The 15,761-nt window shown below is 38.6% G+C and overlaps 1 protein-coding gene across 8 annotated transcripts in view; it reads left to right on the forward strand.

Annotated features, from left to right (window-relative positions):
- Positions 1 to 15,761, forward strand: part of OSBPL8 (oxysterol binding protein like 8) — a 73,930-nt gene that overhangs the window by 21,242 nt on the left and 36,927 nt on the right. Inside the window, exons 2-4 of one of the 8 annotated variants that reach the window (XM_042017709.1) lie at positions 1,363 to 1,399; positions 4,299 to 4,391; positions 5,141 to 5,275. In XM_042017709.1, coding sequence (XP_041873643.1) covers positions 5,185 to 5,275 — 91 coding nt within the window. In that variant the 5' untranslated portion in view covers positions 1,363 to 1,399; positions 4,299 to 4,391; positions 5,141 to 5,184. Of the gene's footprint in view, positions 1 to 1,362; positions 1,400 to 4,298; positions 4,392 to 5,140; positions 5,276 to 15,761 lie in introns of those variants that run through there. The other 7 variants (XM_042017711.1, XM_042017705.1, XM_042017704.1 and 4 more) reach the window with 7 other exon arrangements.

Here is a 15,761-nt window from a genome sequence, read left to right on the forward strand (position 1 = left end):
TTATTTCAGTTTTTTCTGTTCAATCAAGTCCTGTTCCAGAAAGTGCAGAATTATGAAAGAAGGGTTCCCTCACCTTTCCAATGATGTGTACTGCAGTTGCTGTACATTGATTGCAGTACTTTGCATTTGCACATTGCCCTGTCAATTTACAGTTTAACACCCTTAGGCAGATATGAGGGATAAAAAAAAATGAATCAGTGTTTTGAGATCAGGAGTGCAAGACAAGACTCCTGCTTGCAAAGATTTTGATTATGATTTTTCTTTTTTTACATTTCCTGCTGTTAAGTCCTGATAAGAGAGGCAAGATTGGATCCTATTTAAAGCAGAGCAAGGATTTCTCCACTTTATGGAGCACAAGTTTTTTATTTGGGATATAGAAGATATGTCATGTTTGGATTTACTTTACTTTTAAGGAGGAAATGTTCATGTGGATCAGTATTCTTTTTTCTCCTTTTCTACTATTCACAGATTTCAAAGGTAGTAAATCCTTTAAGACGTAAGTGGAATTTGCCCTGTACGTGTACATGGCTGAGCACAGCAGGATCTCAGCCTTGATTGTGGTCTTGGTTAGCAAGGATTTAAAAAAGATTTCAGATCAAATATCAGAAAGGAGTACAGGCTATTACTGTGCAGTTACCATCCTTTAGTGCCTGTATGTGATGGATTCAGTGGGAGAGAAATTATTTTTTATGCAACTTGGTTCTATGGAAGTACTTAGATATGAAGTATCCTCTTAAATTTAAAACCGCACTGTTTGTCTTGCATCCTGAGCAATTTCAAATGTTACCTGTGTTTGTAGATGAACTGAATGTGTGCCTTCTAAGTTTGTGTTTGTATGCAAAAAGCAGGTAGACTTGGATCTAGCATTTGTAGGTGCTTGCATATTACTGATGGCTTTAAAGGTTTTTTTCCTTCCAAAACACTTTTCTGAAAGTGTAGTGCTTTTGGAAACATTTTGTGTTACTTTAGCTTTCTTCAGAGCTTCAGTCTTTTGAAACCATTCCAGCTTAAAATTTCTTAAAAAATGTTGTGTATCAAGTCATACGAGCACTAAATTGCTGCTGGAGAGTTTCCACTCAGAAGAAGTGGTTGAGGCAGTTGCTGTTTACTAATGATGGCTTCTAATAATGGCTTTTCTATAAGCATATTTGTCAGATTTGTTGCTTCAACTTTTCTGAACTGCTGAGTCTCTGGAGGTCTTGCCTTTGGCACTGAGGTGCATGTTGTATTTTAGTTATGAACTAACACTGTTTTCATTGTCCTCCTTTCCCGCTGCTGCTGCTGCTTTTTGTGCACTTGCTTCTTCCTGGCCTGGATTTTTATGTTTGCTGTTCTTCATTCCTCAATTGTATGGGTACACAGCATCATGGTGAGAACAGAGACTCTCCTGGACCATCAAGTAAGTGACTCCTCTCTCCTACATTATGTTTGCACGTACGTTCATAGTAGTTAGCATATATCTTTGCATATAGTTGCTGGGATAAATACTAGGTTTTCTTCTGTGTCATAATTGGGAAGTTAAAGTGTGATGAAAATTTGCTGTTGGAAAAGTGTATTGCCTGGCATACCACTCATCCAAATGTCTCCCTACCTTAGCTTTTATTTTTTTAGTGGGAAAAGTTTATTCTTCACCTCTCCCAGTTATGGCCAGGAAAAAAAAAAAAATCTTTTATATTACTTATCTGGAAAAGAAAAAGCTTTTTTTAATCAGTTTGAAATGAAACCTTCAAACGGTATTGTAATATAGATAGTAAAGATACAGCAATAATGGTTCAGAAAGAGTTTTTTATTTTTGAGCTTGTCTGTTTATAGTGCTATGTGTGGTTCACCTGATGTCAATAATTTTACATATTCAGAACTGAAGAGGTGTATATATACTGTAATACTTCAGGGTTGGATCTGATGAGGTGCTAGGGAAAACTTCAGATGTATCTATGTGCTTACACGCAGCCAAAGACTTACTTTAGGTTTGTGGGCATTTGTGTGATAGTATGATTGGCAGGATAATTTTGCCTGGGATTAAGAGTTTGTGTATGTGGGAAAAAGAAAGGTGCAGGCACAAATTGTTTCTTTTTTCTATGAGAAATCTGTGCAGAAGCTGTGGTCTTAGCTGATATGGCTTATTACAGACATTGGAAAACAATGTTGAATTGAATTGCAGCAAACCTCTTCCTGTATATGATGTCCTTGTGCTATTTTCAGTGGTGTAGGCACTTCCACAGGCTCATTATAGAAACAGAGGAAGTATGAATCTGACACTTCAGATATTTTTTTTCAGAGCTTTACCTGAACTAAATTGGCTGTAAAAGACCCCGATTTATGTTTCTTCTAAGGTATGAGTTGTACCAACGAACGTTTATATTAGTAATTTGATGGCCAGTAGGATGAACATGAACAAAGTATGTATTCTCAACTCTCAACAGTTCTGTTGGTATTGAAATGTGCCCTCTAAAGAGTCACAAGGAGGCTTTGATATTTACTATTTGATGTTTCATCTCTAAAATAATGCCTTGTCTTCTCCCTCACCTCAGATGCAAACATCTGAGCATTAGGGTGAGGCATTTTGCAGGAGGGGGGACAACTTCCTCCTAGTGGCTGCTATGGTCTAGATAAATAGTTATGTTCTTAACTAATTTATTTCCATTTGTTTAATACTTTTATAATGCTTTGTATAAAAAGGAGATTTAAAAACTCTCCCGCTAATCATTTTTCAGCTTTGTAGATGGAATTTCTCAAAAACTCACTTGGTTTAAGAAGTTCACCTTGAATCCCCAGGCATGTAAAGTGCTTGCCATGTGGTATTCTGTATTAGGTGATACATAAGCTCTGTTTTGTAGGAAAAGAGCCTTTCTGATAGTGCTAGGAGTTGTTGCAGGACCTAATTGACTCCCAATGAAGGAATATGAATTTAACAGTGAGCTTGAAGCTTGTAGTCCTGTTAGTATGACTGAGTCACCATTGCTGAATGTAGCTCATGCTTCAGTAACACCTGTGTGCAGAGCTTGCTTACACTCCGGGTTACTGGCAAGTGCTGCCTGAGAAGTTATTGCATTGTGACAGCTTAAAGAAACCTTTGGAATTCCCAAAGCTTAAAGCTTACAAAAACATTAGCAGTGCTGCATGCTGCCCATTCACAAACAAGCCTTCTGCACAGGTCACTCAGGAGAGGGTTGCTAGTGCTAGAGCCCATGTTGTCACCTGCTGCAGTGGCATGGGAGCTGGCAGGGGCACCTGAGAAATCCCATCCCTGTGGAAGCTAAGTGGCCAGTGGCTCATCAAAAGGACTTTTCAGCTAGTTGGCTGAAAGTTGGTCTTACTTCAGTGCACTGTACACCTTTAATCTTTAAAACAAGTATAGCTCACTCTCCTTGCAGCGACCCATTTTGTGCAAACCTGGCAAGCAGCTGTTTTCTTACCCCCTTTTTATTTTCGCATACCAAACCTTTTGTGGTACAGTCCCTTCCCAAGACTTCAGCAGCTGCCCAGCTCCCCCCTTTCCTTTGTAGTTGCAGAACAGTAAACAGCTAGTTAGGTACTACAAGAAGAGCAAAATCAGACACTGCTTTGAAATACCGGCCTTCTGGCACTGATAGACTTGAATTCCGAACTGGTAAAATGAGCTTGTTGCCTCCCTTGTCCATTTCCTTACATATTTTTCCTCAGCAGCACTTCACATAGAGTATAGTTTGTCTGGAGCAGAGCTTCAGATGGTTTACCTGATGTAGAAAAATACAGGTGGGTATATTGCAATCCTTGCAGTCTTCATAGAATCATTTAGAATGGAAAACACATTTAAGGATCAACAAGTCCAACTGTTAACCCAGCATTGCCAAGTCCACCACCAGACCACTTCCCCAAGTGCCACATCTACACATCTTTTAAATACCTCCAGGATTGGTGACACTTCCCTGGGAAGCCTGTTCCAATGCTTGAGAACCCCTTTGGTGAAGAAATTTTTCTAATAGCCAGTCTAAACCTCTCATGCCACAACTTGAGCCTGTTTCCTCTTGTCCTGTCACTTGCTATGTGGGAGAAACTACCTTTCAGGTGGTTGTAGAGAGCAATAAGGTCTTCCCTGAATCCCCTTTTCTCCAGGTTAAACAGCCCCAGCTCCCTCAGCCATCCTCATCAGACTTGTGCTCCAGACCCTTCACTATCTTCCTTGCCCTTCTCTGGACACTCAAGCACCTTTTTATTTTTTCATACTGCTTTGTGTTCATTCCAGGTTTTGATGCAAAATGTTTCCACTACTGTAATAATAGTAGTGATAAAGCTAAGAAGGCCTTTGTACTTTGCAGAGTCCATCCAGAGAATAGAACTTGTTTGGTTTGACTCAAATCTTCTGCTGAACTTTTAAGGAAAGCTTGGGAACTCTTAAAACCATCAGTGTTGTAAGTTCCAGTCTTTTCTTTAGTAAATATTGCTTGTTTCCCTCTTTGAACACGTTGTCAGTATATCTGCTTTCACATGACAGGTGTTACAGAGACAGTCATTCTTTGACTATGAAAAAAGGTACAGTTTTGTTGTGTGCAGCTTAAGGAAATGTACAGACTATAAAACAGGATGGCTGGCGAGGTTATCCTAGAAATAGGTAAGAAGACACCAGACAAGTTTTTCAGACTGATGAGGTTCAAGGAGAGTAACTCTTCTGCTTTAAGCCTTTGCCTCGACAGAATTTGTACATGATTTTTATTGCTAAGACTTGTTTCTTGTGATGTATATACAGACATTCATCTTAGCTTTCTGGGATGTTGGTACAGCTTGATCTGGCAAGCTGTTTCATGGGTTGGCTGAGTTGTGGCTAGTTAAACCAAAAGCTATCGCAAAAGTGGTAAAGAAAAGAAGGATTTCAAAAGATAAGCTACAGCTCAATGCTGTATCTGTATTCAGTATCAGCCTTTCCAACCTCATGCTAGTCTTTGTTTTCATCTTCTGCCTCATGTCTTAGACCAGTCTTACTGGCTTCTTTCTGCCATCCTCTCCAAAGCAAATACATGGTTTGAAAATCTCAGTTTCTAGGATGAAATGTTTCGCAAGAGAGAAGTTGAAAACCAGTTTCATAAATAGCAGTGAAGTTCTTAATAGAAATCTATGCACAAGCACATAACATCATTGAATGAGCACCTATTTTGTATTTCAGCAGTGGTAACAAACAGTGATGAACAGCCTATAACTCCAGGAAAAATGAACCAGCACCAGGGGAAAGAGGGTTATTTTACTCCAACCAAAGAGTTACTCCAACCATGTCTCAGTCCAGGAACTGCCCATAGTCATGGTAAGACAAAGTTATTTTTTACAGAGGTTTTAAAGAACTTAGATTCTGACTTTAACTGTTCCAAATACTGGTTCAAAATCACTGCCTTTTACAATAAAGAGGTAAGGAAGAAAGCATATTAAAATTTTGTATGTAATTATTTGTATCTTTATGTGTTAATCTGAAACAGGAAAAAAAGGCATTACGTGATGCACTAGTTTATTAGAGCATGCTATGATTTGTTTGATGGGAGAACAGTCCACGTGATGGTAGATGATTATTTGTGTGTAGTCCTGTAAAACCCACAGTAACATTCTTTTCTCAGTATTTACGTTGTGCCTTTATGCAGCAGTATTGTGATGTACCATAAGTGGAACTTCTGTGTAAAGATACTTCAACAATTCCTTCTACTGAAAGATCCTTCTCTTTAGAAAAAGAAATAAAAAAGTCTCAACACTACTTTTTGCCAGCTTTCAAGTGGTCCCTCTGCCTTGCTATAAACCTGTTGAAAACAAACTCTGTGGATCCATGAGAACTGACTGGATGGAAAGTGAAACTCATTAGTAGACCTGACATGCTGATAGTCTATTCAAGAAACAAAAAAAAACAAGCGATAGTTGCTCTTGTGCTTGTTTGCTTTTGAAACTACTTGTATTTATTGCCTAGGAAATCATTAGACATTTTTCTTGGAGTATTCTTAGTGAAAACTTCAGGCTTTTAAAATTAATATTCTCTCCCCTTTTACTATTGGCAGCCATGCTAGTCATCCATGCTTCCTTTAGTTTTTTTCATGAGCGGTGTTCCTGACATGGTTTTATACTTTTTACTGGTTTTGCTATGAGTTTCCCTAACTCCCATAGCTTGCTTTGTCAAAGTAATGATATTAGTGTTTCAGAGTAACAAAGGCAGTCTCTTAGGTAACTTTGAATCATATTCCTGTTTTCCTATTCAGTACTATTGAGATAAGAAAAAAACTTTGAAACAAAGACAGTTGTTACTGTGCTGAATCTGGTAGTATTTTAGTGTATTTTAAAGTTGCTATGGTAGTATTTTTGGTACTACACACAGTTAGCTCGGATATATTTTCTAATTCCTGGTGTTACCTCACTGGAACAGCACTTGATGTCCTGTGCCTTGTTTCAAGCTTAGTCTGGAAATATTTTCTGTATAATATAAATATAACTTGTTTGTAATTTTTATTATGTTGGAAGAACTTTTGGTTATTTTCTCTCTGTACTGGGTTGTATCCTTTACTAGACAAATGCTGGAGTTATGTAAGTGTATTTGAATATTCTAATAAATTCTTCCTTTTAATATTGCTGTTCCCACTAATTAATAAAGTCAAATTGTTGTGTTTTTTTCAGGGCTTTCACTCATAGGAAAATCATTGAGATGGGCTTGAAAACCGCTAAGACTTGATTGTGTCCTATGTCAAGTTCCTTGCAGATATTAAGTTTTCTTTCCAGATTTTTTTTTTTCATCTGAATATTTCAGGGCTTATGTATGTGGATTTAAGCTGGTTAAATGTATTTGCGCCTTTTTTTGCATCAGTCATCACTGACTTCATTTTCCAGGAGCACTACTAGGAATAAGGCTGTAGTTTCATGAAACAAGAAATTTGGCTTGCATTCAATTTCAGTAGAGAAATGGTACAATGTGGGCTAGGCTTCAGCAACCCACAGTTACTGTCTTGCAGCCTATCGGCAACTTGGGAGGTGATTTTTATGGAGTGGGTTGACCAACATTTGAAAATTGGGTGAATGGTAGTTATTCCTATGGCAAAATTACAGTGCTGGAGAAAATGTGAGCTTATTACATTGGAGAAAAAGAGATGTTGTGGAAGCCTGAAGAATATGAAGTAGAACAGAGTTTAACGTGATGGAGTACTGGAGGCTGACTGTTGTAACTGAAATCCAGTTAACGAAGGTCTTCACAATGTGCCTGTAGCACAGTATAATGAGACAGGGAATGCTTAGATGCAGAATTTGAAGGCATTTACGAGGAACTAAATGGAAATACTTTTAGTCACTGATACCTGAAGTCATCCTTAGGAGATGGGCAATGTAAATAATTCAATATCATGCTAGGCACAGGATAACAGAGAATCAAAATAGAAAAAATGTGTGATACAGTTGACAAAGAGCTGAGTAAAGGTACATAAGGGAGAAGTAACTTAGCATTTGCCTGTGGACAGTTGGAAGTTGTGCAATGCCGTTTGGCCTCTTTTACCTAGGCTATGTTGTTTCCTGCTGCCTGAATAAAAAGTGCCTGTGTTGCAAGGATCTTTGGTATAGAACCTGTAGCTCAAAACCACATGAGTTGGAATGAAACAAAGCTTATGATGGGGCAGTCTCTGGAACAACCAGCACTAACTTTGATGTTAACATGGAGACCACCATGGTGGCTGTCTAGCATCTGTCCAGGGACAGACATGCTCAGTGGCCATTTCTTGGAAAATCTACTGGAACAAGCTTAATTTATGTCTTCTGCTTGTGTTTTAAGTCAGATCCTAATGACAAGTATTACAAATATGGTTAAAACTGCACTAGTCTTAACATGAGGGAGGGGAGGTAAATATTTAACATTATTTTGAGCCACTGACTTCCTATTTGGAACAAAGAGAACTGTGCAATCTGTCATTGTAAAGTTGTAAGTGATACGTATTTTATCATTTTAGGTGCTCCTGTATAAATACTGTGTTTTCATTTGTGATCATAGCTCTGGATTTCAGAAAGCTTCTATTTTCCTGTACTTGGTTTCTTAGTTTAAGACATGTTTTCCTCCTTCCTCATTCCTGTCACTCTTGTGAGATGGAACTTAGTATGTTGTCCAAGACAGAGACGGAAGTCTTCTTCTTGGAGTCCAATGCAGATTTATTTTACAGATGTAGAGTACAGTTTGATCTGGCAGCATTGTCTAGTGATTGTTCAGCCAAAGTCTATTTAAAATGTCACTGTTCTGTATAATCTTTGCATTGTTTTACAAAATATTTTTAAGATCCTTGAAGTTATGCTGTCCTTTATTCTGAGGCTGAAGTATCTTACCTGTGACTGGCATGCGTAGGTGTGGAGGTCGCACTCACTTCCATTGAAAGCTTCAGCAAGGTTTGAAGGAAATGTATTAAAAAAAAGGGATGGTGGAGATTTTTCCTGTATGATATTAAACTGTTTATGTAGAAAGTTTAGTATTTTAGTGGTCAAGTGCTAACTTGGCCATATATAGCATGATCCTGAGATGGGCTTTAATTTTAATTTTTGTGGATTTAATTTATTCCTGCCTTGCCCATCAAGTAGTTAACTAGAGCGTCAGAGTAGGCCAGTCCTGATCATAATGCTAAAACTAGTGTGTCTTGAACATACTAAATGATTATACTATGTTTTTTGCTCAATATTTTATTTAATGTCAGACTTGGAATAGGACCTAAATAATTCAGTAGCCTTTTGATGGAAACTTTAATGAGCTTGGGGAGTTAGCTTTATCTGTTAAGCTTTGTTTATGTTTGTGGGATGGTGTGTCTTTAGGCTTTAGTGGGCAGCATGGCCTCAACAACTCACCAAGACCATATTTTTTTAAGTGTAGTGCATATAGATGTTAGTACTGCTAAATCATCTTTCAGTTCTAGCAGCTGACACACAGATAGTATGATGGTAATTTAGCTCATTTTCTGTGTTTGCATTCAGTGGTTAAAAATGTTATTAACTATTAACGAACAAACAACTAAACTTCTATCAAGATTATTTTTGGAATTTTTTCTTTTTAGCCTAGTGTGTGACCAAAAGGAATAACTGACAAAATTATTTTATTGCAGTTTAAAAATTAACATTAAAAATATCAAGTACAAGACTGCATTTTCAAAAGTTGTAGAGCAGGACTCTGCTTGCTGATGTCATCTATTTATGTCGAATTATCCCTGGTAAATTGGATTATTGTAAATCTTATTAACTCAGGCATACTGATTTATGTCTTTGATAAAATGAATCAATGCAGAAATAGTGATCACATTAAATTTATGAAAAAACTCAGTCTCCTTATAAATGATTAATATTTTTAACTTACTGATATTTTCTTAAAACATATTTCAAACTTCTATGAAGACAGCATAGGTGCTTAAATAGCAGTATTTGTGGTAAATAGTATTATTTAAAATTCTGTAATAGAATCCTTGAAAATGTCAGACTTTTCTGTATTTTTCCTGCCTTTATTCAAACAGCAGTGAGATGCAGATGAGGTTAATATGTGAGCATGTTCTTCTGGGACGTGTGTGCCCAGAAGGAGCCTGACATGAGATAAGAAACAGGATCTGCCGTTCTTTTCCAGCAGAGGAGTAGTAGTTGTTCATTCAGTTTGCAATACGATAAAAATGTATCGTGTTACGTGACTGAGAAACAGAAGTGACTTAGGTGCAGGCAGGTGGGTTGACAGTGGAAACAAAATTACATGTCTGCCAGTGATGATGACCTTCAATTGGAAGGAGGAGGTGAAGCTGGTTTTGGGGAAGAGTGAGGCCATTTTGGCTGTGCTGAGCTTGTACTTTAAACAACTCCAGAGGAAGCATTTAAAGGATATGCTAGTGCTAGGGTTTTAATCCACAGGATGCTGCATTTTTTGAGAAAATACAAATTTTTGTATGCGAGTAAAGGTGGAAAGCGAAGAATAGGCATTTTCAAACAGGAGGTCCTAAAGAACAGTTATTAGCTGGGATGAGATGCCTTTGGAGCCTTAATGACCCAGAAAATACCAGACTCAGATATTACTGGCTGTGTACCCAAGGCAACTAACAAGTTAAAGTTGGTTTGTTGTTGACCTGTGCAACTTGCAGCTTTTAAAAAACCCATTTGTTTCAGTTGTTTGGCTCAGTTGACAGCAGGAACACAATTTGTTTCACTGGGCAATAAGAAAGGTCTGGAGCTCCTGACTCATCATCCCTGTTCTGGATTCCTGGTGGTCAGTGTGCAAGAAGCCCCAGAGATACAGCAGTGCATCTCCTCTTAAACAGCCGTCAGTGAAGACAGATTACTGAGGACCAAGAGAAGGAAAGATACAGCCCTGTGGCAGTGAACTCGAAGCCTTTTCAAAGCATTAGCAACTCTACCTGAGACAGGCATTTGGCTGTGGTGCTCTGGGCACGTTTCTGCCAAGAGGTCACAAGAGCCTGTTCTTTCATACAAATGCATGAAACTGGAGCCAGAGCAGAGAGGAACTGCCTTGGAGCTAGGGAGAGAAATGTCGCTGCCCATAATTACAACAGCAGATGGAGGCATCGAGCACAGGCAAGGCTGTAACTCCTCTGGGAGTTGATCACTGCTTAAATTCCAGTTTGTGCTGTTACTTTTTTTTCCAACCAGTGCTTTCAGTGTATTAATAATTCTTTTTGATAATAGTATTTGGCTTGCAGATGGCAAAATCTTGCCAGTCTGTCTGGTTCCAGACCAAGCTGTTTTCCTGTATAGTTGGGTTATATTTAATCTTTAATAGTGATTTCTGTTTTTCTTTTCACATTTTCTATGAGTTTACTCTCTATATCTAGACAGACTGAGTTATGGAAGTAACTTCATGCCGTCTCCTGTTTCCCTCTATCTTTTCTTTGAATAGAGAAGCTGAAGAAAGGCGAAATAATTTATTATCTTGACACAGTAAGAACAATTTATTACTAAGCGTATCACACTTTGTTACTTCGCTTCATCTTCCCATAAGTCTGTTTCATTGTCTCCCTGCTAAAGAAGAAAGGCCTACTTGAGGCTCTCCAAAAAGCTTTTTTTAAATACTTCCATATTAACAGTAAGTGTTACTTCTGAAGTAAGGCACCTTCTCTGCAGAGTAAATGCATTTAACGTCTTAGAAAAATGTTAACACTTTCGCTTTCTCCTTCTGCATAAGAATTCTTTCTAAAACCTTGCAAGCCCTCATGCTTGGAGACTCTTGGTCTTTCTTGCTATTTTATTAGGAGGTGTTTTAGTTTGTCTTGCTTTGCTTTTGATGATGAGGAAGTATTCTGTAATCAACAGTGTGCAGGAGCTGTGGGCACTGGTTGTTCTTTAGGTGGTATTGAATTAGTGTTGGTTGTCCTGCTGCAGGGACCTGAGCCCAAGAACACAGGGGGTCACTTTTTAGTTTTTTGATGGAGTGTGGAGGTGAAGCCCCAGTTCCACAAAACTGTGTAACTTACTTGGAGTAGCTTTAGTGATGCTTGTCTTGAATGGGATATGAGTGAGGCTCTGGTCACAGTAGGAGGAAGGAGCTTTGAGCCTTAAATAATCTGATCTTAGTCTGTGTTGTAAGACTGAGTTTCTTGTAAAATGTTTTAAGTTCTGCTGTGTGTGATTAGTTTCCTGAATACATTATCCTGACCTCCTGCTTTCTTACTGTAATGCATACTCTGGCACATTCCTCTCTGCAAGTCATTGTGTGTTTATTAAAACTTGCCATTTCTGAAATGCTACTCCACCCAGTATTTGTGGCTTGGGTAAATTGCATATACTCCTTTCTGTGTGGGTTATAGCTTTATGAAAGCGTGGTACTGGGTTTAAAAGGCACAGCAGGACTGATTGCTGTGAAACATCTCAAGCAAGTCCTCTTTCTCCATGACAGTCTCTGCAGGACAGGCCTACTTGAACCGGAGCTGTGACCTTGAGAATTTCATAAGGGCTGAGATGACAATGTTGAAACCTGAGCAGTGAGCAAGGCTATTTACTCCGTGTGGGAGGAGCTGAGCAGGCTGTTAGCAAGTGAGGAGGTGCAGCCAAGTACAGTTGCCAGCAGTGCATGGGGAGCCTTGGTGGTCATTCATCACCACTCTCAGGCTTGCCTCTGGAATTACTCCTCAGCTAAACTTCACTGGAGCTGGAAATACCAGAGAACAGAAGAATACTTGGTGAAAGAAATTTGCCTCTCTAAACTACTCTCCAACTTGTAGCCTCATGGTTTAGGTATAATTTTTTTCTGAATCAAATATCAGTGCTGAAGGCAAGTATATCTTTAATACCCTTCTTATTAAATAGGAGAAAACCACTTTTACTTCAACTCCACATATGAAAATCAGGTGTTGGATAAAACCTTTTTAGGTATGATAGTCTAGCTGCTTTCCTTTTTTGTTTTCTGCATGCTGCAAAGAGCGTGTTTGTACTGCATGTAGAGAATTATTTATGACATTTTCATGGACTGGGGGAGAATTCTACTGGAAAAGGTAGCGATGTTGAAATGTCAGGGCAAATTACTGTCAAAATTGCAGGGCAAGTCTAAAAAGCCTCTGTCTTCCTCTACTACACCAACCTGTCCTTCCTCCTTCTTTTCTCTCTAGCTTTCACAGAATTTGGTTTTAAGAATATTTTGGCTTTTCCTTGGGTACCTTTAAGGAGAAAAGGGTTATTTTTTTAAAATTTGCATCACTAGACATACTCTTTGGTTGTATTACTGCATCAGTATCAGTTTGTAGAATGTGTTTGTTATTCTAAACTTCTAAAATCTCTATAAAAAGGATTATTATAGTTACAGTTCCTCATTTGGGTCGTCCAGATTTGATTTGAGTTCAATTTCATGGAATTAATACCTGTACAATTTAGAGAGGTCTTTTTTTGTTAAGACCTCTGTTTTGTGGTTTTTTTAGATGTAGATATTTTTCCACTGGTGAAATGTTTTAAAGCTAAAACCAGACTTTGTCAAAAGTGTTCACAAATGGTTAGAACTCTAGGTATCTTCTATTTGACTTTGTTTTGTACACTGAGATTTACATTTTGCTCCAGTCAATATCCTGGAAGAATGTCTTAAGCATGGGATTATGATTAGTTTTCAGCTAGTATTTACTACTGAAGAAGCCCAGATTTAATATCTGGGAAGAATATGTGAGAAATACGTTCTGGCCTTTAGAAAAATGTATACATTAAATAAGTTTTTTCTCCTCTAAAGAGATGCTCAACAGATTGAGAATGAATTCTTCCCCTTTGTTCCCTCTTAACCTCCTGCCCTGAGATACATGAACTAAGTATTTCAGTTGTGTAGGGATTTTTGTCTTCCTACTGATAAAGGTATTTTATAAAACAGAGAAACCAGGAAACTTTTTTTCTCTTTCAGTGGCATACTTAGTCTACTGCCTCCTATCATGACTTTTCATAAATTTTTTTATGAAAATACTCACATATTCATGCGCAGATACACTGTGTCATGCCCCTGATGCCTTTGGGCTAAAGTGCAGATACTTTCCTGTTTATGCAGGCTTTTCTGCCATGTCTCACTTACGGAGTTGGACTTGGCTGTAGTTCTATTTGTGAGTATCTGAAACAGTGTAAATTTCTAAGCTGTGTATGAGAGTGCACTTTCTAAGTATGTCAATTATTAAAGCCCTGGAAGCTAGTATCAAAAGTCTAGAAGGCTGCCTGGGACATTAGTCTAAGATCACGATGTCTGATTTCATCAGTACATGGACCTTTTCTGTCTGAATTTATTTTCAGAAAAAAGAGAAGAAGAAAAAGGATTTATGGTGTTTTTTAGTCTTTGAGGGGTAGGGAGTGAGCAGATGAAGGAGGAAGCTTAAATTAGGTTTTTTCTTTTCCTCCTCTGTTGTGGTGGTGAGACAGAGTCATATTTTGGTAAAAGGCTCAGAGCCTGCCTCTCCTGGGTTGCTGTTGAGTTAAAGCAGAAGGTGCTTAGAATACCTGGATAACAGCTTCCTTGACTGGAGAGAGCCTCAGAGAGGGGAAACGTAACGTTATCCATATTGAAATTCTTAATTTTATCTATCCAGAGAGTTCGCTTTCAGTTCTAAATGGAGAAAAGGGCATAGGAAGGAGAAAGAGGTATTTTAATCTGTTCCTGTTTACAGTTTGGCTACATGAGCAGTGTCAAGGGACCTGCGAGGGCATGAAGAGGAGTCAGGGAAAGGCCTTCAGGATTATGTTGTTTCCTGAAACCCCTGGAAGTGTAGGCACTTTTTTTTTTAGTAATGTGAACATAAGGTGGCAGAGAAGACTCAGTTGTGAAACGAGCTGCTGGGCTGGCGGGCATGGTCAGGCATGGAGGCAGATGCAGACCAAGGGATGTGCAGGTGTCTGATGGAGGAGCCGCCCCTCCCATTAGTCTGTGTGACCCAGCCATTCCTGTACAAGACATGGAAACGGCCAGATACCAGTGTCAGCAGAGCTCTGGGCAGGGTCACAGCCCTGACTCTGAAAGAGGAGATAACAGCCCCATTCATTAACTGGGCAAGGTAGGTCTGTAATGAGAGGATACAGTTCCTTCTGTGTGTAAGGGGAGTTCTACTGCAGCTTTCTCTTGATTTTAGTTAGAATAAAAAAAAAAGAAAATGCATATTCTGAATAGCTTTGGACCAAGGTATTTGCTCTGTTTTGTAGTTAAGACAGGTTTGGAGAGGTGATATGGAGCTGTGTTTATTAAAACAAAACCAAAATCAAACAGAAAAAAAGGTAGTGTTCTCCCTCCTTTAATTTCCTCCTCACTGCCCCCCCATTCCACTCCTTTAGTTTTTTAGCTGCTCTTTCTGTTCCTTCTGGGACATTTGGACAAGGACTGCTTCAGCTGAAAGAAGTGTGAGACACAGGGCTGGGTAAATGGAGACAGGCCTGAATACATGATGCTCATCCAGTTTTTCCTACTCCCTGTGCTTAAGTGTTTTTCATGCAGCATATAATGGTTTCTATTGATGGCTATCCATGCCTCATATTTGTTTTTATCTGGTACATCTTTTTACCTTGTCATATACTGGGAAGTTAACTACACTTCTTTGTATAAGGGGATGGAGTAAATAATATTATTTGAGGATTAACCACATTGATGCTACTATTGATTTAATTTATGGCATGTGTTTCACTTTGTAAGAGAAGGAGACCTCTAGTATGGAGTCAGGTAGAACTCTAGTTCTTATTTTCAAGCCAGTTCTTGGTGTCCTGTTTTTTTAGCAGAGAAGGTTTCAAAACCTGTTTCATCAATCATAAGATGTGGGGAAAATGGGACCCACAGAGAAACACCAAATGGGAAGGAAGTTCCACATATGGAAGAGGGTGGCTGTGCATGCTAGTCATTGTGGCAAAGAGGCTGCTGATGTAACCAGCAGTGGATAAAGGAGGTTAGGGAGAGATTATTTGACTTTATTCTGGTAGCTGCCAGCAGGAGGAGTTTGGATCAGCGGATTTCTAGTCTTGAAGCACAATTTACTGGAATCTTTTTTATGTTTAAAATTTAAGTTGGTCCATTAAAGTGTTTTATTCCTTGAATAAAATATTTGGGGCATTAATAATAAAAAGCCTTTTTGTGGAGATTATTTAGGGCAGCTCTTCCAGGAGTCAGGCTGGTTTGTATATATAAATATGGGAGAGTTTTGAGAAGAAAAAGCAATTGCCTCACCTTTTAAATAAAAATAAGAAGTGAAGTTGTAGAGGCCATGGCAGTCAGTTGACAAAAGCTAGTTAGGTAAGTGCCTGAACAGGAAAGTTTGACTTGGCTGCATAATGCAAATGATTGGCTCCCTTTTCAGATTCCCGTAGTGTACCACAGTATC

Source organism: Corvus kubaryi, unplaced genomic scaffold, assembly GCF_017639235.1.
Source record: "Corvus kubaryi isolate FWS band 111438036 unplaced genomic scaffold, C.kubaryi_AGA036_p1.0 137, whole genome shotgun sequence".
Classification (NCBI taxonomy): domain Eukaryota; kingdom Metazoa; phylum Chordata; class Aves; order Passeriformes; family Corvidae; genus Corvus; species Corvus kubaryi.